Source organism: Lathamus discolor, chromosome 2 (assembly GCF_037157495.1).
Source record: "Lathamus discolor isolate bLatDis1 chromosome 2, bLatDis1.hap1, whole genome shotgun sequence".
Classification (NCBI taxonomy): Eukaryota; Metazoa; Chordata; class Aves; order Psittaciformes; family Psittacidae; genus Lathamus; species Lathamus discolor.
In genome coordinates, this window is record NC_088885.1 from 156,157,396 (window position 1) to 156,184,457 (window position 27,062).

Below are 27,062 nucleotides of genomic sequence, written 5' to 3' on the forward strand. Positions count from 1 at the left end.
TACATCCAAGCATATCAATGCCCTACTGCTCCTTCAACAGCAGCAGCTCTTGTTGGATTAAGAGGCCAAAACGCCAGCTGTCTTCATTAATGCTCTCCTGACCAACCAGGAGGACACTTGAGAGACTTCATAACAAGAAACTTGAAAGAGCTGATATTGGCTTGAAAAGGCTTGAAGAGTATAAATAATGTTATAGTAGCTAATGTGTGCACTCTGTACGATGGCTACCAAGTCCTTGACCAGTCTCATTATTACTTTTATCTAGAAATCACTGCATCATGTAATAACAAGTGTTCTCCAATGTAAAAGGCTAAAATAACAAAAAAAAGGAGCAAATTAACAAAACAACTGAAACAATTTTCTGAAGTTATGCCAGTACATTCAAAACAAGTTATTTTAAATCAATTACCTCTGATGAGTGCAAAGCAGAAAAGAGAACTAATGGCAAGCTCTGTACCTCAAACATTAAATCACAGTAATTCAGCTAATTTGAATATTTCTTTTTATTTACTTTCTGTAACTTTTCTGAAACGTTTCTACACTTTCATTTCACTAGCTAGCAAAAAGGTAGAAAACTGTAATACAACTCTTCATTATTATCAAGCCTTATCTGACTTATGACCATTTAATTTCTTATGGATTCTTTCTTTTTTTAATAATACCCAAAATGAAACTGATTCTTTGCCTGCTGAAGACAAATACTCAAATTTGCTGAGCAGCATCATAAAGACTATGTCTTATAGACAGTGCTCTCTGTAGAACCAAACCTTTGCTCTACCTTGACAGATGCAATTCAAAATGGGGCACAGTGTGAAATCAAAATATTGAAACTGTCAAATATAATCGCTTTTCTGGCACACCATGCAAAATTGAACCTTTATTTTATAGACAAGAAAGATGCTTTATTGCTTTAGCAGACCAACGTCTCAAAGATGACTCAGAATTACCCTGAGGAACAGAAGAGTCTAAGGCAGCAGATAAACACAAACCACACAGACAAAGCTCAGTCTTCTGGAGTATGTCAGAAAGGAGTCTGCAGTTGAGAGAGAGTAAATGTTGGTTGAGAACTGGAGAGTTTATAAGCCTAATTCTCCTCTTGTTTTCCTCCTTATTAACAAGCACTAAGAAGCAAGGGTGTTGTGTTTTTAAGCACTTACTAAGAATAACTCTTTTTTCCTGAATCCTTCTCTCCTCTGATATTTCTTTGCTATTCCAGCAACACTAACCTCCCTGTTGCACAGGAATGTAGGTTCCTACATTCTCATTTCTTTCACTTATTTTTCCTTCTATATTTCCATTTTATTAAATTGCTTTGTTATAATGCAAATTTCCAATCTAAGAAATCCCAGCTCTTCATCTTTGTCACCTCCGAATGCAATCTCTTTGCCTGAATCTGAAATGACTGTGTTATCTAAACTTTCAAATTCATTTCTTTATATCAGTTTTTGATGCTCTCCTACTTAATCCCTGCTCCTTCCATTTCACAGTCTTGACAAGGATTACAAACATCTCATCAAGACCAACTCTGAACGTCTGCATCATTATCATATATAACATTTGTGCTGTTTGACACAGGTGACTCTCGCTGCTCTTTATTTACACTGCAATGAACAGAACAACACTTTCTTCCTACTAGAAAATGTCTAATTTGTGGCACCTTGCTTTTTTCTTCTGTGCTTTTATGTCTTGCTTCAGTGGTCTCCAATTTCAGTTTTCACTTCTGGTCCAAACACCCAACATAGCCAAAGCTCTGCCCTTGCTCTTGTCACACCATAGTAGTTTTTGGCATTAATCTCCTGGTCTCCTGCCTTCAGCCTCACTTCTGGCCATGGACACACCTTATACTTAAGCTTGTAGACCACTCAGGTTCTCTGACTTTCTAAGCTTCAGGCAAAGTCAGTCCCGAACTCAATTTTTTGACCAAGCACTTGCTTAATTACACCATTTTCCTATGAGAAAAATTGTGTTTACACCAACCTTAATCCATAGGCCAGACACAACACCCCAAAGATCACATTGTCTGTTCTAAAAACACGACATGATTCATTTGCTGGCCAAAGGAGTTTTGTACCCTCTTTGCTTATCTGGATGGTATAAAACCAGTTTAATAACAACAGAGGCCCCAATGTTACTTGTTAGAGAACTCTGGCTGAGCATATTGCTGCTTTCTGATCTTGTGAGTGTTGTTACTGTTATTGTTTCCCCTCCGTTATAAAATTTATTTTTTATCAGCATATTCTGCACATTATTCAAGACGTTTGAAAAGAATTGGTTTTGCTTTAAACACTAAGAGAACAAGATTGGGTTCGGAAACTACTCAGACATCTCTGAACTGAAACAAGGAAAAACATTTTAAAAACTAATGAAATGTGCGTGTAACAGTAAACCATAGAATCATACAATAGTTTGGTTTGGAAAGGACCTTAAGAACATCCAGTTCTAACCCCCCTGCCATGGGCAGGGAGGCCTCACACTAGACCATGTTACCCAAGGCTCTGTCCAACCTGGCCCTGAACGCTGCCATGGATGAAGGATTTGCCACTTCTTTGGGCAACCTGTTACAGTGCCTCACCACCCTCACAGTAAAGAACTTCTTCCTTATATCTAATCTGAACTTCCCCTGTTTCAGTTTAAATCCATTACCACTTCATCATGTGTATTTTATGCATTTATTATACACAGCATATAACCAGAATCTGCATTCTGCTGCAGGCAAAGCATCAGTGTCCCACCTCTACTGCTGTAACCTGACACTAATGACTTTAAGTAAATTCAATAACATAATTATAATATATAATAATATATATAATAATATATAACATATATATATAAATATATATAATAATAAGCAGTTTGAATAACACACTAGTAACATTGACGTAATTACTCAGATATTAATAACAATCAGTTGCAAAACCATTACATGCTAGTTTAATGAATTGAACTGTATAAATGTGTGACTGATTCTGTGATTCACCTACTCAGAGACCCTCGAACAAGGAGACAGGCCATGCATGACTGAAATGTGCTGAGGTTGTCAGGAAGCCACATCTGGAAAACAGTAATTATCAGGATACTGTATCTTGGCAGATGTTGAAAAGCAGGGATGCCTCCTGCTGGAAAAGCAGCTAACCAACCATTATACATTGATTGTGCAAAACTGGGAAAAACCTGTTGCAGCTGCCCATTGACTCAGAAAACAGACATGGAGTCATTTTTAGACTGTATATAGGATGGCAATAAAGCAAATTAGCCACATGGATGCCTCTGCTTCAGAAACAGTCAATGCAGAATTGATCACTCCAGTACTCCGTAATGCTGTACCTGTAGGTATTATCTCACCCACACTAACAGAAAATACCTCTCTAATGCTTGTGCTTCCTCTAGAATCCTCCCCGTAAGGCTTAGCTGTAATTTGGATGCAACAAAAATATCTTCTAGTAAATACAGTAATTTTGGAAACCTGTTAACTTCTTTTAGATCCACATATTTTATTCTTGATCTGCATCTGTTCAGTTTTGATGCACAGATACACATAAACTATTTGTAATTTTCCTTCAGTAACACAAGGAAAAATACTTTACCTGAAAAGAGGGTACAAAACAACTTAAACCAAACCCAAGTTTTATTTTAACAATACTGAGGCAGCAAAGATAGCTCTTGGAATATAAAAAGAGTTTAAACCCTAATAATCTTTGGTCTTAAGAGATCAGACATCAACCACAAGCACGGCCATCATTTGAAAATTACAAACTTATCCACATTTAATAAATTAGCCTTTTAGTTATGAACCTCTCATTAGCTTTTAATTACCATATACCACTAAAAGAAAACTGTGAACTGAGTAATTAACTTCTGATTTTCTAATATACTTCCAACATTCCACAAATAAAGGCTAGGAAAGTTAAGGGATACACAAGATTGAAAAATTCAAAAGCCTCCAATGTGGAAAATACAACCATGGTAAAAAAAAAAAAAGCCAAAAAATACATATATACATATATAATCTACAAAACAGTGTGGCACCAATCTCTGACACAGGTCAGATCTGAACAGGATGGTTTAAAGGCAATTGCAAGAAGCATACAGACAAAAATGGAGATGCCAACACAGATTTTGAGATCTGATCATGACGAAAATTTCCCACTAGATACTTAAAACTAGTAATTCGCTAATGCAAATAAAACCCATGAAAGAGATACAGAAAATGACACCATGAAAGCAAGTGAAGAATCTTCAGCTTTTGTGCATCATGGCAAAAAAGACTGGGTATATTTCCACATGTCCAATGAGCATCATCAGTAAAGCCATCTTTAAAAACAATAATGAACAGTTGAAAGAAACTGAATATAATACTGGTACTCTTTCTAATCTTTGAAAGGAAGAAAAAAATAAGAAATCCATCAAACAAAACAAATTCTTAACAAAAAAAAAAAATCAAGAAAGAGATTTGAAAAATAAAGGGCAAAAAGTCATCAGGATGGACCCCAGAAGGACAAATTTTTATTGGGCACCATAGTTCCTGGATCACTCTCAGTTAAGGGAGGACTTTCAGCATCCTACACAACTCACTCATCGGCTGCTCTGTGGGGAACCTTCCTACTCCTTTCATTGTTCGGGACTGAGTCCTAGAAGAAGTAGAGATAAGTGCTTGGACTTCCAGAACTGCTTTTCAAAGGCATGGGAGCAGAAGGCACACAGCAGCCTAAAAAAATCATGTCTTAGAAAACTCAGTCCTTAACAAAAAGAGTACACTTGATACTAGGATTCTGTTCTTTGTCCAGTCACTATATTCCTTAAAGACAATATAACAAGTTATCTCATGTGGAGATAAAAACTCAGATTCTTTTATAACAAAAGTAAAACAGAAGCACAGAAAGTATTTGGTGAAAATCCTTTCCTCTGAGAACACTACTTTTAGTCAAAGAAGTTATTTCATAAGCAGAAAGAATAACAAAGTCTGTTTCATAAGAATTTGTGTTATTTGCCTCTTCTTTATCCTCTAACCTCAGATTTGATTTCTCCATGTTCTCTGCCAAACAATCGAAAACCTCCAGGTGTCAAATCAAATATACATTCACTAACTTTTTTTCTCAGAATAGCAGCAGTGATTTTTCTCTTTCCTCTCTACCCATCAATGATTTTGCCAAAACTTTTAGCAATTAAATCTATCTTTGAGACCTCCAGTCTTCAATATTCTGGCAAATTCAAAACATAGCAGCGAGAGAACAGAAAAAGCAATCGCATCAAATTTGTTAGATTAGATTCAGAAAGGAAGCTTGGCAAGGTTGGGCAGAGCTCTAATCCTCACCATAACTGCTAGCTTCCAGGTTGTGATGACGAAGACAAAATCACAATATTTAAATCATATGCATGTGGCTTCACAGCACATTCAGTTACATACCTTTTAAAGGATTTAAGCAAATTTTTCACAAAATAATCAGATTTAACCAGAGCTAAGCCTTGAGCCTCAGCTTCTATCAGTTTGTAAAACATAGAATACTTGGGAGGTACTCGGAATCAAGAATGGTCTTCCCATCACTTTGGTCCCTTGGAGAGCTGTATTCCACTCTCCATCAAGGGAGCTCTCTGTCTGGTGGTCTGGTACTTTTACCAGGTCTGGCACCCAGTAGTAATAGCTGTCAAATCAACCTTTGTAGATCGAAGATGCCCTTATGAGTCTTGAGGTATCTACAGTACCTCTTAGCATCATACAGTGATTATGATTTTACAAAGACAAAATGTATGGCACACAGTATATTATAAAGACCTAGTTACATTTTTGAGTAAAGGCCAGTCAGCTTCACTTCAATCCTGGGAAAGTGATGGAAAAAAAAAAAAAATCCATCAAGGATTCCATCAAATAAATCCATCAAAGAAACCATTTCCAAGAAACACCTAGGATGAGAAGATGTTCAGGAGTAGTTAGCATGGATTTATGAAGGGGAAACCATGCTTTAACAACTTCACAATGAGGTGACTAGCTCAGTTGGTGGGGGACAGAAACATGCATTGTTCCTACCTCAAATTTAGTAAAGCCTTTGCCACTGTTTCCCATAACATCATTATGGACAAACTGACAAAGAACGAGATAGATAAGCAGACAGTGAGGTGGATAGAAACTAGCTGAATTACTGAGCCAACAGGGTTGCGATCGGTGGTGCAAGGTTCAGTTGGAAGTCAGTCACTAGCAGTATATCCCCGGAGTTAGTACTGTGTCCAGTGCTGTTCAGCATCTTCACTGATGACATGGTTATGGGGCAGAGTGCATCCTTAGCAAGCTTATAGATAATGCGAAACTGGAGGGAGTTTCTGATACACCTGAGGGTCATGCTGCCATTCAGAGTGACCTTGACAGCCTGGAGAAATGGACCAAGTAGAATCTCAAAGAATCACAGAATCATAGAATAGTTAGGGTTGGAAAGAAGCTTAAGATCATCAAGTTCCACCCCTCCTGCACAAGAGGAAATGTAAAGTCCTGCACCTGGGAAGGAATAACCACAGGCATCACTATATGGTGGAGACCAAACGGCTGAAAAGGACAGAAGGACCTTGTTTTCCTAGGGGACTACAAGCTGATCACAAGGCAGTAACATGTCCGTATTGCAAAAAAAGCCAACAGCATCTTGGACTGAATTAGGCAGTGATGCCCACAGACCAATGGAGGTGATTCTTCCCATCCTCTCAACTGCTGAGACATGTCTGGAGTGCTAGGTCTAGTGCTGGGCTACCCACTGAAAGATATGAACTTAGTGGAATGAGTCCAGCATGGAGCCACTGAGATTAAGGGACTGGAGAATCTTCTATATGAGGAAAGGCTGAGAGAGCTGGGACCCATTCAGCCTACAGAAAGGAAGGCTCAGGATGGATCTCATCAATGTGTGTAAATATATGAACCAAAATGAAGATGAGGGAGCCAGACTCTTCTCAGTAGGGCCCAGTGACAAGCCAAGAGGTATTGGACACAATAAAACACACGGAAGTCTATCTGAATGTGAGACCAAAAAGAAATTACTGTGAGGATGACTGAACACTGAAAGAGGTTATCCAAAGAAGCCACAGAATCTTCATCCACGGAGACATTCAAAAGCTGACTAAGCATGATCCTGAGCACCTGAGCTAGGTGACCCTGCATGAGTACAGGGTGGGAGGTCAAGAGGTCCCTCCCAACCTAAATGATTCTATGAAAGATTCAGTGAAAACATATTTCATTAATATCTTTAATGGAGCATTCACATCCAAACCAAAATGATCTTAAATAAATTCCATTTAAACCATAGCTGTTGTTGGTAACAACACAAAGAAAAAACTCCGAATGGCTCAAGCTGTCAGGAGCTTATGATTTACATTTTAATGCATGAATCTGAAATTTTATGTCACTTTAAACAAATTAAATTTTGTTGCAGATTTTATTAGACCATTACCCTCCGTGAGCTTTGACAAACCTCTTACAGTGAGTCACTCATAAACTGGATTTACATGGCAAGAAAACACAGAAATGTGTTAACTGCGTTGAGTATCCCATTCAGTTTGTAAGTCTGCTTAGTCATCTGGAATTATCTAGATGTAGGATTTAATACAGACTGCAAAGCAGATTCTGAAAGAACACACTAAATGATTATTATATACCAACTTAAATTCTTTCAAAACCAGGTATGTGACTAACTTCAACTGAAACTCATTGTTACCTTAGACTTTTCTGAACAGGCTGTATTGATGGACTGAGTCCAATTGCATTATGCTCAACAAGGCTCAGTGCCAGGTCCTGCACTTGGGTCACAACAACCTCATGAAATGCTACAGGCATGGGGAAGAGTGGCTGGAAAGCTGCTCAGTGGAAAAGGATCTGGGAGTGCTGGTCTACAGCTGCCTGCATACGAATCAGCTTGTACTCAGGCAGCCAAGAGAACAGCATCCTGGCCTGTATCAGCAATGATGTGTCCAGCAGGACCAGGGCAGGGATTGTCCCCCTGTACCGGGCACTGGTGAGGCTTCACCTCAAATCCTGTGTTCAGTGGGCCCCCCACTACAAGAGAGACACTGAGGTGCTGGAGCAGGGACAGAGAAGGGCAATGGAGCTGGTGAAGGGTCTGGAGAATAACTCTCCTGAGGAGCAGCTGAAGGAACTGTTTAGCCTGAAAGAAAGGAGGCTCAGGGAGGACCTTATCACTCTCTATAACTGCCTGAAAGGAGATTGAGGCGAGATGGGCGCCAGGGGAAGTTTAGATTGGTACTAGGAAAAAACTTTTCCCCAGAAGGGTTGTCCAGCACTGGAACAGGCTGCCCAGGGCAGTGGTGGAGCCACCATCCCTGAAGGGATTTAAAAGATGTGTAGACATATCAGTGAGGGACATGGCTTAGTGGTGGACTTTGCAGTGAAAAGGTAATGGTTGGACTCGATCTTAAAGGTCTTTTCCAACCTAAAGAATTCTATGATTCTATGAATGTCACGCTCTTAGGATAGAACAGTGTTTTATGAAGAATAAAACATGGAGCTCATATTTCAGTAAAATGCATTATATTCTATCATAGTATAAAATATATTTTTTATAGTTTCTCTGACAACAATAAAATTACTACCTATGATGTATTAAAATACATTTGATTCACCTAAGTGAAAGATATGTGAACACATTTGCTGCTGCAACTTAAATTGATATTTTTTTCTTTTACTATAACTTTGTATTATTCCTTAATCATTGTAATTTCTGCAGCAGCAAGGATAAAAACTAAGTACCGATCAGAACCACTTTGTGTCAGGAAGAACACACACAAAGGAAAAAGACATCCCATTGTCAGTGGATTTATAAACAAAAAGACATAAAACTGCTGAAAACAAAAATTATAGTTAATGGTCAACACAACAGAAAAGTCAACACAAGAAAAACTCTTCAGTAGGTGTTCAGCCAGAACATCTTTATGCAGCAAATGAGTATAAATTGCTATGTAAAACTTAAGTGCCTTAAAAGCTTGAAAAATTACAATGGCATGTGAAAGCTGTCTTAGAATCATAGAATCATGGAATGGTTTGGGTTGGAAAGGACCTTAAGATCATCCAGTTCCAACCCCTCTGCCATGGGCAGGGACACCTCACACTAAACCATGCCACACAAGGCTTTGTCTAACCTGGCCTTGAACACTGCCAGGGATGGAGCATTCACAACTTCCTTGGGTAACCCATTCCCGTGCCTCACCCTCACAGTAAAGAATTTCTCCCTTATATCCAATCTAAACTTCCCCTGTTTAAGTTTTAACCCATTACCCCCTGTCCTGTCACCACAGTCCCTAATGAAGAGTCCATCCCCAGCATCCCTATAGCCCCACTTCAGACACTGGAAGCTGCTCTGAGGTCTCCACACAGCCTTCTCTTCTCCAGGCTGAACAGCCCCAACTCTCAGCCTAAAGTCTTCCTAAGTCTTCTTCAACCCATATTGAGTTTTAGATTTCCAATAGAGCTCTGCTATTTCCAGGACTGACCACAGGAATAAACGATTTGTCTGGACCAATGTCCTGAATTCTCTATGTGACTGTAAATTATCACTTCCATTTCAGACCACTATTGCCAGTGTATTTAAAGTTAAAACTTCTGGCAATTTTCAAGCTGCTCTTTACACATCTCAGCTCTTAGGATCACCGCACTTATACCCTATAGCCATATACACGTACGTGGTACATGCTCAGTTACTGCCAGAGCAATGAATTCAGCACTCAAATAGAAATGGCTATACCAAACCCAAAAAGGCAGATTGTGTTTCTGCTCTTGGCACTTTCTTGCTGAGTGACAGCCAGAAAATCACTTACTCTGAGGCCCCAAATCACAACATACACCTCTGTTATAAAGTACTTAAGCATACAGATGAAAAAAACATGTGATGGACTTAGTTATGCCAATTTACTACCTTTTGCATGAAATGAATGAAGTTCCCAAAAAATGCACAAGCACCAGTTCTGAATTCTGTTCCTGATCAGACACACCAAGTGAAGAATACTGGAAAATCTAGAAAGCTCGACTGTATTAGGAATTGTAGCATCAAATACAGAAGGAAAGAGAATGAGGTTACTACAGAAGAACGTTGAACTGGCTTTGCAGTAGCAAAATACCAGTTTTGCATTCCATAAAGCTCTATTATTTTAAATTATATGACAGGCAGACTTACGGTAAACAAGATATAAGTCCTGTCCACCTACTTAGGATAAAGCTGTCCCCCATCTTATCCTTCAAGCTGAAGGAAGAGAATTAAAATTGCTGGAAGCCCATTACAATCTTCTGGAGCTTTCCATTTTGTTTTTGTATTGAAAAAGTAGCTTCTGAACAAAGTTCTGCACCAGAAGAAACAATGCTGAATGAAACATACACCTGCATAGCCCTTGAGGAGATGTACAACTCCCAAATCTCCTCCATCCTGCCCAAAGAAGATTTCCACAGGGATCTTTCTATCTTAGTAGCAAACTTTCATTCCCTGACATTAATTACAGTCCTTGTAAATTCCTTCTTACAAGGAGTGAAAATGAAATTGTTCTAAGTTCTAGTGGATGTATTCTTGGGCTTCAAAGCAACTGAATGCCTCGGCCTTAATGTTTCAGAAGAAGCCAACTGTGAAAAAAATACTTCTTACATCTTTAAGTTTGCTGTTCCCTAAACTTAAGTGCATCAGGACTGAAGATATTAAACTGCGAAAGTTCAGTGTTTAAAGGTTGTGAAGCGTTAGGAGGTTTTTCTCATGTATCTCAATAGAAAGGTCAAATGAATGCTGGCTGCGCCTCTGGGTGAACTGTGCCATGCAGAAATTGGCTGAGTGTAAAACACTGGGCTGAATGTGCATCAGCATCTTTCACCTTACTAAAAGCTGAGAATCCTCTGCCCCTTCTTTTCCTCTAATAGCATGGCTTGATTCACTCCTACCGTGTTGTGCTCTTCATCGCTGCATTTTGTACCAATCACACTTCTTGCTTTTCATCAGAACTGAACTATTCCCTCCACACTGTGAGAAGTCACAGTGTTTGACAGCCCCCCTTTCTACCTGTAACTTTCTCTGCTGCTCTGTACCCATGAAATGAATACTCTGGGAGTGCTCATCAAGTCACTGCTTTGCTGTCTCAGTCCCGAGCCTGAAAAACATGACTGAAGTCAATCAAACAGTTGAATTTGAGACTTCTTGGGCACTAGAACTGTTGTAGCCGTAGTCACCTAAAACACCCACAGGAAATTAAACAATGATATCATCAGCCTATGAATAACTTTTTAATTTAACCTGCTGGACCAGCAGAAGCCCAGTGAGTGTATTTGTACCAATACAGCATCTGTCCCAAGTGCTAATATAGCACCAGGCTAACTCTCTTTATTGTGCAGCATTTTATTTATTAGAGACTTGCTTTAAATTAGCTTTTCAGGTCTTCAGGATATGGCTTACTTCCTTGTATCTCTGCTGGTAGTAATGCCTGGTAATAAACACATGACTAATGTTTGGTAATAAACAATAGTACAAGCCTGCATGAACCAAAACCGTGTTTCAGCAGCATTTATGCTATTTCATATTAAAATATTTGAAGGACAAATCAGGTAGTTACCACTGAAAGTTATGATTTAGACTTTTCTGACCAAGCGCTGAAGTACAAAACACAGAGTTTAGCTGCCAATTTGTCCTGCTCTGTAAAGCATTTTTTCACCCACTACCATTCTGCCAATTCATTCCATTAGGATCTGTAACTTAAATAGAGGAGAAGATGCAATAAAAATAGCAGCAGCAAAAAAAAAAAGCCAATTAGTAGGAACTGCCACAATAACCTTTGTCAGGATAAATTTAAGGTATAAAACTCAGAGATAGTTCCTATGGCAACCACAGGCACTTGCAAGGTACCATTAATGAGAAATGCAGTATCTGTCACCTAAGAAAGTTGATGCAGCAGCAGCCTGACAGTCTATTTAAAGACCCTGTTTTCTTCCTTGCCCCCTTTTTCAAAGAGCAGCGGGTAAGTGAACTGCTACACAAGTAGCTTTAATACATGTATTTTTCTAATTCTATATTCTCTTTCCACTTCTTCAGTCACTGAACTGTTAAGACCTCAGTGTAAGCTTCATTTAAATGGAGCAGGTTAGATTTACAGATGTTACCCGTGGTTTGCCTACTCTTTGCAAAACAAATATAGCTCACAACTCAAGCCAAAACTCCAAATAGTAAACAGCGAAATGTTTCACCGAGGGGCACAAAAATATACGGCCACAGGACCTGGAGTAAAATAACAGTTTTACTGTATTGGAAAACAAGACATTCTGAAACTAAAACAGGAATTTGTAAAAAAATGAAGTGTAGAAATTCTCTTATTTGCCAATACAATGTGCGGCTCTTTAAAACATATATTTATCAGCTGGAAATTATATCAGATAATTACTACTTTTTCCAAAGACCACAAGCCAGTATTCAGTGTGAACAGCTTTAAGAAACAAGGTTTCTCCTTTTTCTACACAAAGTCCATTTCAATTTCCACTTCTAGTGTTTACCAAAAAAAAAGCCAAGTTCAAACCTGCCCCATCACTAGGTAGTGACAGGGCTTTGAGGAACCTAGCCTAGTGGAAGGTGTCCCTGCCCATGGAAGGGGGACTGGAACTGTATGAGCTTTAAAGATCCCTTCCAACCCAAACCATTCTGTGGTTCAGGGATACTAAAGTACACATGTGGATCCATGTGGATGTCCATCCATGTGGATGGACTTTCCCATATTCTAAAAACCTGGTCCAGATGAAAGTGTTAATTCAACTATGCCAGAACCACAGGGATACACCTGGTTTATGCACAGTGTCAGGCACTGTTCCTACTCTCACTATTAATGCAGATACTGTTCACTAAAACTTTCTCTGCGTACCGCTTGAAGTTCCTTTCTTATCAAGTCTGGTTTTGTTCATACAGAACTGAATCTTCATGTAGTAGAAGGACCCTACTAGAACGATCTTCTTTATGAGCTTAGAAATAATTATCAATAAATTATTACTAAACTCCATTTTGTTACCTTTATTAGTCACAAACAGGCAGCTTTTCCCCTTTTAAACACTGCAAATTAAATACTAAAATACTTGTCTAAATCATTCATCTCCTAAAACCAAATCACTTGAGAACACGCTGCAAAAAACAGATCAATGGTAGCTTATGATTTCGAACCTGTTAAATGGGGTCTTGGCAGCTCAGGAGCCAAGCTTCTGCACTGGCATTAGCAGGTGTTAGATCTCCTTGAAGCTGAGCAAGCTCTGCCAACTTCCTGGGAGATGTACCACTCATTAGCACCCTTTGGATATAAAAGATAGGGCTGAGAACAAAGATTCCTTGATGAGGTAAACCTGGAAGGAAACTCTGGTGAGTATAATTGACATTTATATGTCAATTATATTATATGGTGTATAATTGACATTTTAGGCTCTCATTTGTCAAAGGGGAAGGTTTAGCTGAGATACATCCATGGATGGGATTTTACCACACGTTTCACAGCAACTATTAACAGAATTAATGTTCTGCCATGGGTTCTGTGGAGCTGACATATATTTCAGTTTGAATTGACAAAAAAAAATAAAGGCAACAAATAAACCCTTCACGAAAAATACAGATGACCTAGTAAAGTGTTATAGCAGGAGTAATTTAGAGAGAAAAATTTCCTCATGCAAGCAATGATTCAGTAGGTCCTTTCCAAAACGAGCTTAGTTTCTGGAGGCTTATATGGCAAAAAAGAAACATTATTTTAGTTCTATTTAAGGCATGCAGCCACACTAAACTACTGGCCAAACTTTCTTCTGTTATACTGAGTTTATCCAGTTTCAATACACACCTGAATTTATCCAGATTACAACTTTTCATTTTGTCATGGAACTTATAATGCTTTCAGCTGACTTTAAAAATAGTAAACCAAAGATTGCTGTTGGTGCTTGCCCACTGCTTTCCCCTCTCACTTGAAGGTCAAACCTACAACTACCTGACTGGCATCAACACAATTCATGGGAAAGCAGACTATGAAAAAGGAGAATAAACAACTGGGGAAGAGAGAAACAAGAGCACTAAAAGAATCTGAAACAGCACCTGCCAGTGTGAGGAAAACCACTATTCCAACCTCAAATTATCTAGTACAGACAGGCTCCAACACATTACCAGCTTCTCTCCTTAAAGCTATGCTTCAGCAATGCAAATCCTGCATCAGCTGCACATGTGGAAATACCCCAGAAACCTTCAGGTCATGAGTCAGGAAGAGATCTGCAGACAGCAGCAAAACCTTCACCAAGAAGTAAGTAATTTAGTTTGTGAAGATAAGAATCAATAAACCAGTTTCCATTTAACCACCTTACCAATACTTAATCAGACAGCAAAACTTTAATCCCATAATTGAAAGAAGGGAATAAAGATACTACCAATCATCTTGGGCTATTAAACACGAAGTAGTTTTATAATTCATTCTTCCATTTATACATGCTTGCTTTTATTTTCTTCCCCCCCATGTGCAACAATATCTACATTTACCTCTCCTATTAGGTTCCCTTTTGCAAATGTTTTCTTCCTAGCACTTCCTTTCAACTTAAATATTTTTCAAGTATCACCTTCTCATTTAGTGAGGTTGTACCAAAGTGAAAACATCCTACCCCATGCTGATCACATCTGCTCAAAAAGATGGTGCTTTTCTAGTCAACTACTATTGAGCCATATGCAGCATTTTCACAGACGTATTAAAACCTGCATCCAGTTCCTAAGATGTAAAACACAGCTCTGAGCTCATTCACTATTTAAAGTTCAGATTCTTTTTCCACCCTGTTCATCACTGTGCCTTTATTAAGGCTGAAGTTCACCTGCCAATTCATCATTTTGCCCTTCTGCAATCCCTCACAGTCAGATCCCTCCTTATGGTCCAGAGTTTGCTATCAGTTTACGGGGACCTTCCCAGCCCTCTGCTCACACCTTTTCCCACCCAAGTTTCCAAGAAGGCTGAGCAGCTCCTGGCTTAGCCCAAACCCCAGAAGGGCTCCAGTGATGACGTGATCTCTACAAGTGATTATTCACTCTTCTGTCACCTTCCTCTTACCCAATTAATAACTTCCCCTTCATATCCCACAGCAGCTTGGATTCTCAATCAGACTTTGGTAGGAAGCTCTGTCACATGTCAATAATTATATTACCCTGAAGCTTGTTAGCTCCTTAACAGAACTTCACTGGATTTATAAATTACATCTTCCCTGCATAAAACCATGTTTAATCTTTCCCAATTCAGCCCATTTAAACAATGCAGTTGTACACAAAAAATACTGAAATAAACCTGTAATTAACCTTCCCTATTACAAGTCACTCTCTTTCCTGAGGGTTCCCACTTATGATTCAACATAATAAATCTGGAATGTTTCCAGAATCTCAGGATCTTTCATAGCCTGAAAGCACTAAATAAGACAAGGAGTAACTTTAAAAGTGCATATGGAAGTATATATAGAACTTTTATATATTAAAAGTATATACTAAAAGTATATATGGAAGTTTTAAACACTATGCAGAAATCAAAGTACTACAGGATTCAGATTTAGAGTTCCTCTCCCTCAAGCAACAATACTTCTGAAAGGCAGAAAAAGAAACAACTCCACAGATCTTGGTTGAGAGCTATTATTCTTTAAAAATCCAGAACTAGAGCAAAATTCTTCATTTTAATTACAGATGTTAACTGTAAGAAAACAAATTAGAAGCAGTATGCATTTTCAGTAACTGAATAAACTTGTTTCAAATGCTGCGTTGTGAACTACAAGCATACCAAGATAACATGGGTAAAGCTCTCCCTTGGGGAGACAGAGCCTTCAAGAGAGTGAGCTTGAGTGGAGAGGCAGAGTGAATGAAGAGGGAAGATTATGGACTTAACATCACCCCACTCCCTGATCAGATTAAGCACTTCTATAGGGCTAATCATACCTTGTATTCAAACATAGCAGAACTTAGCAGTTTGGATTTTTTTTAATGCAGAATATATATCCTTGCATTACTTCAAAGAAGGCATCAATGTTTTGCTTATGATCCCAGTTAGTACAGTAGCATCAGGAGAACAAAGAGAAAACAAAGACTCCAGCTTCTAGAGACACCTTTGTAACTGTAAAATGAAAATGTCACAAAAAGCTAAGTTTCTATACTAGAGTCTTTCCACAACATCTTTCAGTGATCTTTTCAGATCACTGTTGGTTTAGCTTTTGTTTCCAGTTAATGAAGGAAGAAGTAAATGGATGTCAAGACTGAAGAATAAATTCAAGCTGCTGAAGCGCTGATTTCAAATGAATGTTTTCCTTGAAGGAAAGACTCATAAACCAGCTATTTTAATTACACTTTTGATCATCTAAGATAAATTAATAGGAATTGGGTATTTTCACTTCCAACTTCAGAAAATCTATGCTGCGCCATCATGATCTTTTACAGAACATCAGAGAGCAGGCAGAAAGCCAAATCAGTGCAACATCAGAGTGCAACTTTAATAAATTCTTTGGCCATTAAAGCAGACGTAACTGGCAGCCACTCAAGACAATCTTCTTTCATCCCATTAATGCAGTCACCATGTCACCACAGCCACAAAACACAGCAAGTGCTCCCAAATACAGAGAGTGCTATAGGCTAAATGAATCTATTTATCTAAGGATATCGATCAGATCGGGTGTGACCCAGAGCTTTACCTACACCCAAATGCTCACTCTTTTACTGGCAGCACAAACAAAAATGCCCTGAAATGTGTTAGGTGGCTTTTTCCCCAAAAATAAAGATGATGGTTAATTAGGAAATGGACTAAAACTATTCAGATATCTTCACCATTTGAACCTACAACCTCTAAAGGTTCTGCTCATCCAGATATCCTTCACTTCTTATTTCCAGTCTCCAAGTACAGTATTGGATCAATTCATTAGGAAAATAAATTCCACAGCATTTTTTTGGCTGTTAGGTGAATGTATAAGGCACCAGGTTTTAAGTGTGAGCAAAAAGAAAGAGTAATGTGTCTAACCAGGCCTATGACAGAGAATTGTGCAAACACATTCTTCTCCCAGTAACCCACTACTTAAAGTAATTTATGAGTCTGAAGGCCATGAGCCTTACCATAAACTGGCACTATGCCATCTGTAACAGCAGAAAATTAAAGGAAGAAAGGCTAAGGGAAGGCATTTGTCCTCTCGAAAAAGAGACAGAACAGGACAAACACCGTGAAGTCGCAGAGGACAAAAGAAAGTGATGGATGAACCAATTCATATGGGCATGTGCCCATAACACTATTGGCTTTGGGAAGAATGAGCCATGCCAACTGTATTAATAGAGCTGCAGATAAGAGCTGGCACCTCTTTTTACCTTGTGGTTGTGTATCATTTGACTTCATGTTCCTAGGTCTCTAACTTGGAAACTTTCGAACTTTACTAAAAGAGGAGAGACAGCAACAGCCTATCTCAGGGGTGCTGACCGCAGAGGCCAGGACAAAACAGACATTTTGACTGAGTTTCATCTCACACAAATACTGACAAACACCAGTAGACAAAACCAATGTTGGTTAATACTATTTACCTGTCTCCTTGAACATTCAGAAAATCCACTAAAAAGAACAGATGAACCCCAAATTTCCATTGAATCATTTCTTCCTGTGAATACTGGCATTTTTTAGTTAATGAGGAGACTAACACCCAGTGAAAAGCTGATAATGTTCAGCTTCTTTCTCCACTATTTTTCCATCCTCCATCTATGTTGAAACATGGATTTTCTATAAACCACTGTATGAATCTACTGGCTTGAGTAGGTGTGAACTGAGGGTAAGCACAAACCACTTCAACTACGAAGCAGTATTTTCTCCTCTTTAGCTTGTGATTCCATTGTTCTCTAACAAAAGAAAATAATATACATTTTCTTACATTCTTACTTTTCCTTCCACAAATATTGTACAAAAATGAACCCTCAATAAAAAAGCATTGTATTCAGCTGATTTTTATTGGGTCTGCGCTTTGTCAAATGCTCCCACCAATGTGCCAAGCACCCAAAATTTTCAATTGTCTCCCAAGTATTGAAAAAATTAAGGAAGAAAAACATTTTGTTTCTTCTATTAAAAAAGAATAAAAAAGGAAGGAAAAACAAAACCCCAAAACCTTATTTTTGTTAATAATTTCTAAATCTGAATTCTGAAACCAATTATTCTGACTTTTTCAAAGAGACAGATTTTGAACCCTGCCCTTCCTACAACCTGTGATCTACTTCTGATTTAAGGGGAAAACAAAGATGATTATTTTGGAATTTGAGTGACTTATAGATCATCTAAAACCAGGACAGCAAAATTATGCTGAATCTGTGTGATATTTTGTATATGGGCCAACCTATTTAGCCATGTTTATGACATACCCCATTAAACTTCATAAATTCTGTCAGAGACAAACTTGACCTGCATTTACAAACCTCCTGTATTCCTAACTGCATACACAAAATACTTGAAATAGCACAAATTGGGCCTTCTGAGGTCAAGTCCCTGTTCAAAGAGGTCAGAAAAATTGCCATGCAGCCTAGATGCAGCGAGTTAGTCACCCCTGATTTAGGAAAACAGTCCATTCGCTCAGACCTCCTTTTGAAGAAGTGGGAAGAGAAGAATCATCTTATGAGAAGTCATATAATACCAAAACAGGTGCCTTCCCAATGTAGCATCCTCCAATCAATATAATCAATACTTTGAGTCTTTCAAATGAAGCTGGGGAAGGAGATTGGAGAAACACCTAATGAGACAAACCTGAGAAGCCTGCCCAAGGGGAAAGCTCCATATCACCAACTACAGAAGGGATGTTTGTCTGTGTTTCAAATATGTGTGTTTTTGACAAAACCAGAAATGCTGAATTCAAATGCAAATCATAGGAAAGAGATTCTCTTGCACATTCAATCTCCCCAGGGAAGTGGTGGATTCCCCAACACTAGACACTTTTAAGATTTGGCTGCACAGGGTGCTGGGCCACCTATTCTAAGTCATGCTTCCCCAGAACAGGTTGGACCAGATGATCCTTGATGTCCCTTCCAACCCGGAATTCTCTGATTACCTATAGAAAAACGCCATAACTATGTATTGAGAAAAAAAGGATGACATTGTCTAGGGTAATGGTTGGACTTGATGATCTTAACGGTCTTTTCCAGCCTAGTTGATTCTATTTTTCTACAACTCCATTGCACTGGGGAGGAAATGGAAGGAGGAACAGGCATCTATTCATGTATTTGTTGCTGTAAAAGCTACAAGGGTATTTGTTTTCCCACCATCAATTACAGCAACAGAACACTGGAAAAGGTCTTACTGTTGGAAAATGCAGCAATTGCAGACAGGTCTTTGCCAAATTTCACTGACACCTCAGAAGCAGTCGGCTTCTTTGCCTTGCCTTCTCTGTAAGGGAGACTAATGAACAATCTGAAGATGCCTGAGGCCTAGAAATCTCTTCATTTCTAGCTGTACTCATAGACAGCTCAAAGCTCAGTTTTTCTGGGTGTCCTCACCTCCGTTAGCCTTCAAAGAGAGTCCTTGTATCCACCCAACTTTACGGAATACATTAATAATCACTTTTAAATTTTGCTGCGCTTATCAAACTGAAGTCAACATCTACGTTATTTTCCTCAATTATGTGTGTCTTCTACCACTTGATCTCCTCTTTCTCATAGCAGTGTGTGCAGAATGGAATTTCATAATTCTCACTTCTTATTTTCTTCACCTATCCTGTTTTGGGTTTCTGCAGTACACTCACACTGAATACTTCCAACCACAAGCAATCACCTTCCTTTACATTTTACCAAAGAATCAGAATCAAAGAAGAGACAAGGTTGGAAGTGACCTCAAAAGAGCATCCGGACTAACTTCTCACGGCAAGCATGACCCTTTCTGCGAAGAAATTCCTTGCGTGTTTTAACTATAAAGCAGTCCCAAACTGACATTTCTCCTTATTATTCCTTCTATTGCTCTTTATTTTACATTGTTTATTATTTTGCCAGTATAGATTTTTTGCATATTCCTCCTGTAACTTCTCCAATATTTTCATAGTGCTTTGTAATGTATATGAACATTAGAACTGGACCATACTGTGGATTTGACCAGTGTTAGATAAATCACCCTTCCCTACCCAAACATATCCTTTCCAATTTCTTTGCTAAAAATAACTAACTATTCAGTCAAAATTACGTAGTATATACTTAAAAATTGATTTGGTTATTAGTAAAAAATGGCAAGCCTTAAAAAAACTAGATGTGTATTTAAAAAATACCAAATTAGGACAAAATAAAGACAATTACCCTGAAAACAGCACGTGATTGTCATGTTTTAGTTAATAAAACCTTTAGTACTATTTATTTGACTTGAAGGTATCTCAGAAGCTTTCAGCTTGGCATGGATTTAACATGAAGACCCAGAGAAATTGCTGTGAAATTTTATTTTCTCTCGATGACAGCACATAAAGCCTTAGTCAGAGCAGCTTTGTCTTTAAAGCATAAACTGTAACAGCAGTGTAAGGAAAAAAATCATTAATCTCTCACACAGACAACATGCCTTGTCATAAACAAACACACAAATCAGGCACTGACTCGGCAGCTATGAGAAATCACAATAGTGATTTACTTACACAGCGACAATAAATTTATTAAGGGAACTTCAGTTTAAAAAGGGGCAGAAATTTTAATTCTCGTACCCTTTGGAAGAGGACTTCTTGCAAACTGTTTTCAATATGTATAGGCAGTGTTAGCTAACACTGCAAATACTGCAGTACACCAGGCCTGTACCAGTGATGCACCTATCCGGAACTTCAGGGCTACTTATTATTCTCAAGGAAACGCAGCTCTCAAAATATTTTAGATGGCATTCCAGCATCTAGTGGAGAAGATCTCTTTGTGGTGAGGAAGATGCCCAAATCATTAAGAAATACTTCACAGCTCCTCATAACTGACACCATTTGACCCTGTTCTTAGCCAGGTCCTGTTTGCTCTTGATTTCTTAACTCCTCACTCCAGTCCCAAGCCTTAATCCCTCTGGTCCTCACACCAAGCTCAAAAGAGTCTGAAAACTTTAAACTGTACCAGTTTTACATCTACAGCCATCAACTTTGGAGTCTCATCCACATGGAAGACCTTAACAACTCAGTTGTGTTGTACCATAAGGATAGATGACAGGATTGATCTACTCAGACCATCACCATGCTAAATCTTCCAGTGATGATGATGTTTGCCATTCCCGAATGCCAGACACACCGTGCACAGAATGGAAATGTAAAGGCAGTGCAGGGTACGTTGTACAAAATAAGACATCCTGGGGCACATAATGAGATAACATCTATTACCATGAATTATGAAGTGATTTACGCATAAATGAGGGTTGTCATGAAAATTAATTTTAATGGTTTGATAATCAAGTAAGAAACACAATAATTACCATACCTAAGTTTTTCAATATATTAAAATCACTGCTAGTGGCAACACTTTTTTGTTAACATACCCAATACAGTTCCCCTCCAAGAGCTGTGTGCCGCACCCTTCCCTTTCAGAACAACATGTTGAATGCCTCATCACCACAATAAACAAGCTTAGTTTCTCTCCTGATTACATTTGAAACATTCCTAAGTTCATAGCAAAGCCGCTTCAACAGCATGTAATATGACTGCTTCAAGAAACAGCTTTGCAGACAAGTGACCTCACTAATCTAGAAAAATATCTGAAGGCTGAACTTTCTAACATATAGCAGAGAACCTTACCATCACAGAATCTTGGAATGGTTTGGGTTGGAAAGGACCTTAAAACTCATCCAGTTCCAAACCCCTGTGATGGGACACCTTCCATCAGACGAAGTTGCTCCAAGCCCCGTACAGTGTGGCCTTGAACACTGCCAGGGATGGGTTATCCACAGCTTCTATGGGCACCCTGTGCCAGCGCCTCACCATCCTCACAGTACTTGTTCCCCTCATCATCACGTGAATTACATTCACCTGCATAGATTAACAGTGCATGTTGACACCACAGTGTAGTATATCAAACATATTTGCAACTGAAGGCGTTTACCAACATCTTGGCATCACTTCCAGCAGACGCAATTCAGCAGAGTAACTTCTCTGACAACTTTTTGTCAGGACAAAAGTTGTTCAATGTATTTTACTGTGTATAGTAAAGATTAAAAAAAGAACTACTGCAGATGTAAAGCAGCAAAAACTAACTTGATTTTTAACCTAGCTTTGTAATGAACTTTCTTGCACCTCTTTTATTCAACATTCAACCTCACAGGAGAGGGAGAGCAAATTGCCTTTCTTCTTTCCTCCTCCAAATGAGTCGTAGTTCCCTCTTCTCCCCACAATCTTCTTAAAAGAGCTCAAAGCAAAACATGTAACTACTTCTCCCACAATGCGACACAAAGGAACATTTCAAAGCATACAGAAAACAAAAAGGGAAGTATGAAGATCAATCCATAATTAATTAGCATCTTGGGATAGAGGGAAAAAATGAAAGGCTGATCCTTTCCATTTGTATGCCTGCAGAACATAGAATGATAAAAGACAGAAAAATGAATGAACAAAATAATCTCTAAACCCAAATTATCATTTCTTACCCTAAAACAACAGGGAGCCAAGCATGTGTTCCTCTATTCTAAAATAGAGGGAAAATAGCATTGCTTCTGAGAACAGTTACAATGCACACATGAAACATTCTCAATCAATAGCTTTAAAATTACAGCAAATTGTAAGATAAAGGTTTTCTGAGAGCTAAAATTATAATCTTCACTAGTCAGTGGAATAATCTGACTGTACAAAAAGAGGCATATATTTTCCAGTTAGTATTTTAACAGCCTAGAGAATGTCACTTTTCCTTAACTGTATAATACCATTTTTTCATACTGCATGCAGTTTTACTGTAGCAGCTATTATTACCCTATCTTTCAATTAATTGAAGCAAACTGAAGTCCTTCAAGTGCTCTACACATTTGGTCCATTTTACATAAATACAAATAAACTGGAGAAAAGGAGGGAGCTGGAACACACCAAATAATAAGGCTGATAATAGGGACTTGCCCTGCACAGACCCAGCAAGATTTGACAGTGCCAGTACTGATCTGCTGATGATCCCAGACTCTTCTTGGCATTTCTCATTCCATGTCCTCCTCATTTCCAGCACCATGGCCAATTGTATACCTTCGTAATAAATCAAGTATGCTATGGAGAGTGCTTTAACAAGTGTAGCATCCAGAACCTTCCATTACTATGCTTCATCTTACATAAAAGCAATGGAAGAATCCCCTGCAAATTCCCTTTCACCAGGCACAAGGGAGCAAAACTTGTATTCTACAGTGACGGCTCCGTAATACAGAAAAGAGAAGCAGCACATCAAGAGACTTCCAAGTTGCTTCACTTTCTAAACATACAAAGTGAGAAGCAAAGAGGCAAGCGTAAGCAGGATACAGCATTATCCTTCTTTGTAGGTCTGTAGGCAGAGAATATGAAAACACATCTAGTCTGCAGCAATAAACACAGAAATGAAGAAAACAATTTCCTGCTATCTACACTTTGTCAGGACAGGAGATTTCAAAATGATGGTGATGAATGGAAGGAGCGTAAATTACAAAAGGAAGCCAGCACAACCAAAGCTGGCAAAAAAAGTGGAATGAGGAAAACATTAAGAACGAGGACGGAATCCAGAAGGTACAGGGAACGGGGAAAAAAGCCTGAACTTCAGAGTCTTTCTTTAAATATTAATCAGATATTACGAAAAATCAATCTCCAAAGGAAAAAATATGATAAAAGGAGAGTCCAAGAGTAGGCCTTGTGGAAAGCATTGTGTATTTGGACTGAAAGAAAAAGCAAGCTGCTGAGAATGACCATCCTATGTTAAAAAGGAAAGGTCTGGAACCAATGCTCAAAAAAGGGGAAGATTTCTGATTTTTTATTATTTTATTTTGGTAAAATAATCCAAAGCCCTTTGCTAGAAGAGGAAAGCTCATTTTAAGGCCCAGTGTATGTTCCAGCTATGTTTCTGTAGCAGATCCATCAGAATCAAAACTCAATTTCTGATCAAAATCAGAATTAAAACTCTAATATACACAGGAGCTATACATACATCACTACAATTAAACCCACTCATCATTTAAGAAGTAGGTAACAAAAGAGTTCAGAGCTGATAAGAAATCCCATGTAATTTCTAACCAAGGGTCAAACAATAAAACAATTTGCACTAAGAATAAAAATCACTAGTGTTAAAAGGTTTAAATACTTGCAACAAATACACAATCAGCCTTGATAAATGACTGTTTCAAAAAACTTACTGAAGGGGTTTATATCCATTGCAATATAATGATTTAAGGATATTAAAACTGAAATTCTTAAAACCACAGGAAAATAAAAGTAATTCAATCCAGGAGATGCAAAGTAATCTTATAACCTTATTGTAGCATTACTTCTATTCTTTACACATTGTCAAAAAAATTCAGAGTGAAAAATTTCAGAGTTTATCAACTACAAAAATGATGTGAAATAGCAAGAGGCATAAAACCAAAATTACAAAGCAATTTTAACTGCAAAACAGATAAGAACATGAACATTCTGGTGAATATTTAGACTGCTTTATAAAAAAAAAAAAAAAAGGAGAGAAAAAGGCAATTCTTTCTACCTAAAAGGAACAAGCACTGTATGTTACTCATATTTTTGTCCATTCCTTGATAAAGTAAAATTGAGAATATTCAGCTTTGCTTTGAGTCGATGTACTTGTTGTGGTTGTGCTTTTTGAGTCACTAAGGCAAAAAGCTTTCCAAATGTGCTGTTATCATTTCCTATTCTGTATTTCTTTTTGACAATTGCATTCCTTGCAATTGATGGGGGTTTACTTTTAACTTCTTATTTAGACTAAGATTTGAAGATTTAAAAGTATTTCCCTTTAAATAAGCTCATCAATTTCAACATTTAACTGCAGCAGAACTCTCCCAAAGAAGAGAACTGTGCAGAGATAGCCCATGAGCAAATGGAAATGTTTCCTCTTTCAGTTTCACCTTTTTAAGATGAAAATGGTGTTATCAAGATGCAATGATCATTAAAGGAGATAAACCAAGTAACCTAGGGTACAGCCAGCAGTAGGAGACCCAGGTAGATATAAAATAATGGTTATACTTAGCTACAAAATGACCTTTACCATCACCATAGCAGGATTATAAGAACCAAGACAGAAAACAGCCTACTTAATGTCAAATATTTTTTCCACTGAAATTGTGATTGCTTTTTCAATTCTGTTTTTCTTTCCTGCAGTTTTCTTTCTACAAAAACTAATGAAACAGCTGGGGAACCACATACAGACTATTTAATACTGGGAAAGGATAATAAACTAGCGAGAGCAGGTTTTAAGTACATCCAGAGCACACGAAACATATATTAAAACATTCTATAAAGATAAGTTGAGCAATACACCTCAGAACCAACTATTCTGTATTTTCTTATTCTCAGTTCTACTGGATTCATAGTCAGAATAAATTCACTTGAGATGTTGCTAGAATTCATTGATGCACCTCAGAGAAAGTAAAACTCATATTCTTTGACATGAGTACAATGTTTAAAAAAGAAAAGTAAGTCGTAACATCATCAATTATGCATAAATAAATAATCAGGTTAAACCAAGGGCTGTTTTAATACTGAAAGCACTTACCGCTGACACTCCCCAGGATGCAGAATTAAATCTTCGTTATTCCTAGCACTGATAGTCAACTCATGTTCTGTAGAATTGAAGACATCTAGAAGTAGATGGCACTGCCGAGTGCTGTTCAGATGGGGGGAAAGAAGAATAGCACAATTTCAGTAACATAACACAAAATTATTATACATATATCAGAATTAGTATTTATACATAAATAAAAATATGTATCACACAATCATAGAACGGTTTGGGTTGGAAGAGACCTTAAAGTTCATCTAGTACCAACCTGCTGCCATGGGCATGAACAACTTCCACTCCGATCATTGAATCATAGAATAGTTGGAGTTGGAAAGGACCTTAAGATCAGCCAGTTCCACCTCTCTGCCATGGGCAGGGACACCTCACACTAAACCATCACACGCAAGGCTCTGTCCAACCTGGACTTGAACACTGACAGGGATGGAGCATTCACAACCTCCCTGGGCAACACATTCCAGTGCCTCACCACCCTAACAGGAAAGAATTTCCTCCTTATATCCAGTCTAAACTTCCCCTGTTTAAGTTTTAACCCGTTACCCCTTGTCCTGTCACTACAGTCCCTGATGAAAAGTCCCTCCCCAGCATCCCTATAGGCCCCCTTCAGATACTGGAAGGCTGCTATTAGGTCCCCACGCAGCCTTCTCTTCTCCAGCCTGAACAGCCCCAACTTCCTCAGCCTGTCTTCATACAGGAGGTGCTCCAGCCCCTGATCATCCTCGTGGCCTCCTCTGGACTTGTTCCAGCAGTTCCATGTCCTTTTTATGTTGAGGACACCAGAACTGCACACAATGCTCCAGGTGAGGTCTCACGAGAGCAGAATAGAGGGGCAGGATCACCTCCTTTGAGGTATGCAAAAACATTATGAGGTATGCATTCACATATATGTTTTATATATTTCTCCAAATAAAATATTGTTTTAGTCTTTCACTGAAATAATAGTATTTTTAGTGAATAACTGAATATTTTTTGTGAATAATAATTCTAGTGAATAAGAATAACTTTTCTAATAACTGAGTACTATTTTTACTAAAACAGAAGTGTATAGCCTAAAGAGAAGTTCTACAATTACAACCTGCACAATACTAAGTCCCATAGCATTTGAATTCTCATTCATTTCCATCAAAAAGACACAGATTTTTCCAGTTCTCTGAGCATTCACATGAAAGAGATTTATTATTTCAAATTACCTTGACAGTATCTTTTTAAGAATAAATTTACGAGCAAAAATTTAAACCCTTGCCCAGTGTCAGGGAGAAATTCCATTTCCTACCATAGCTGGTTTCTCTACAGACCAAAACAAGCTGCCAACTCGAGTACTTTTCCATTATAGCAACTACTCTGAGAAAACTCTGTCCCTTCTGTAAGAAAAAGGCAAACACAGGCATCTCTCACAGTGTTTAT

General features: G+C 38.3%; 1 protein-coding gene across 8 annotated transcripts in view; it reads right to left on the reverse strand.

Moving 5' to 3' along the window:
• Positions 1 to 27,062, reverse strand: part of TRAPPC9 (trafficking protein particle complex subunit 9) — a 600,540-nt gene that overhangs the window by 395,481 nt on the left and 177,997 nt on the right. For all 8 annotated transcript variants that reach the window (XM_065669014.1, XM_065669011.1, XM_065669012.1 and 5 more), the window contains one exon: positions 25,635 to 25,745. In XM_065669014.1, coding sequence (XP_065525086.1) covers positions 25,635 to 25,745 — 111 coding nt within the window. The remainder of the gene's footprint in view (positions 1 to 25,634; positions 25,746 to 27,062) is intronic.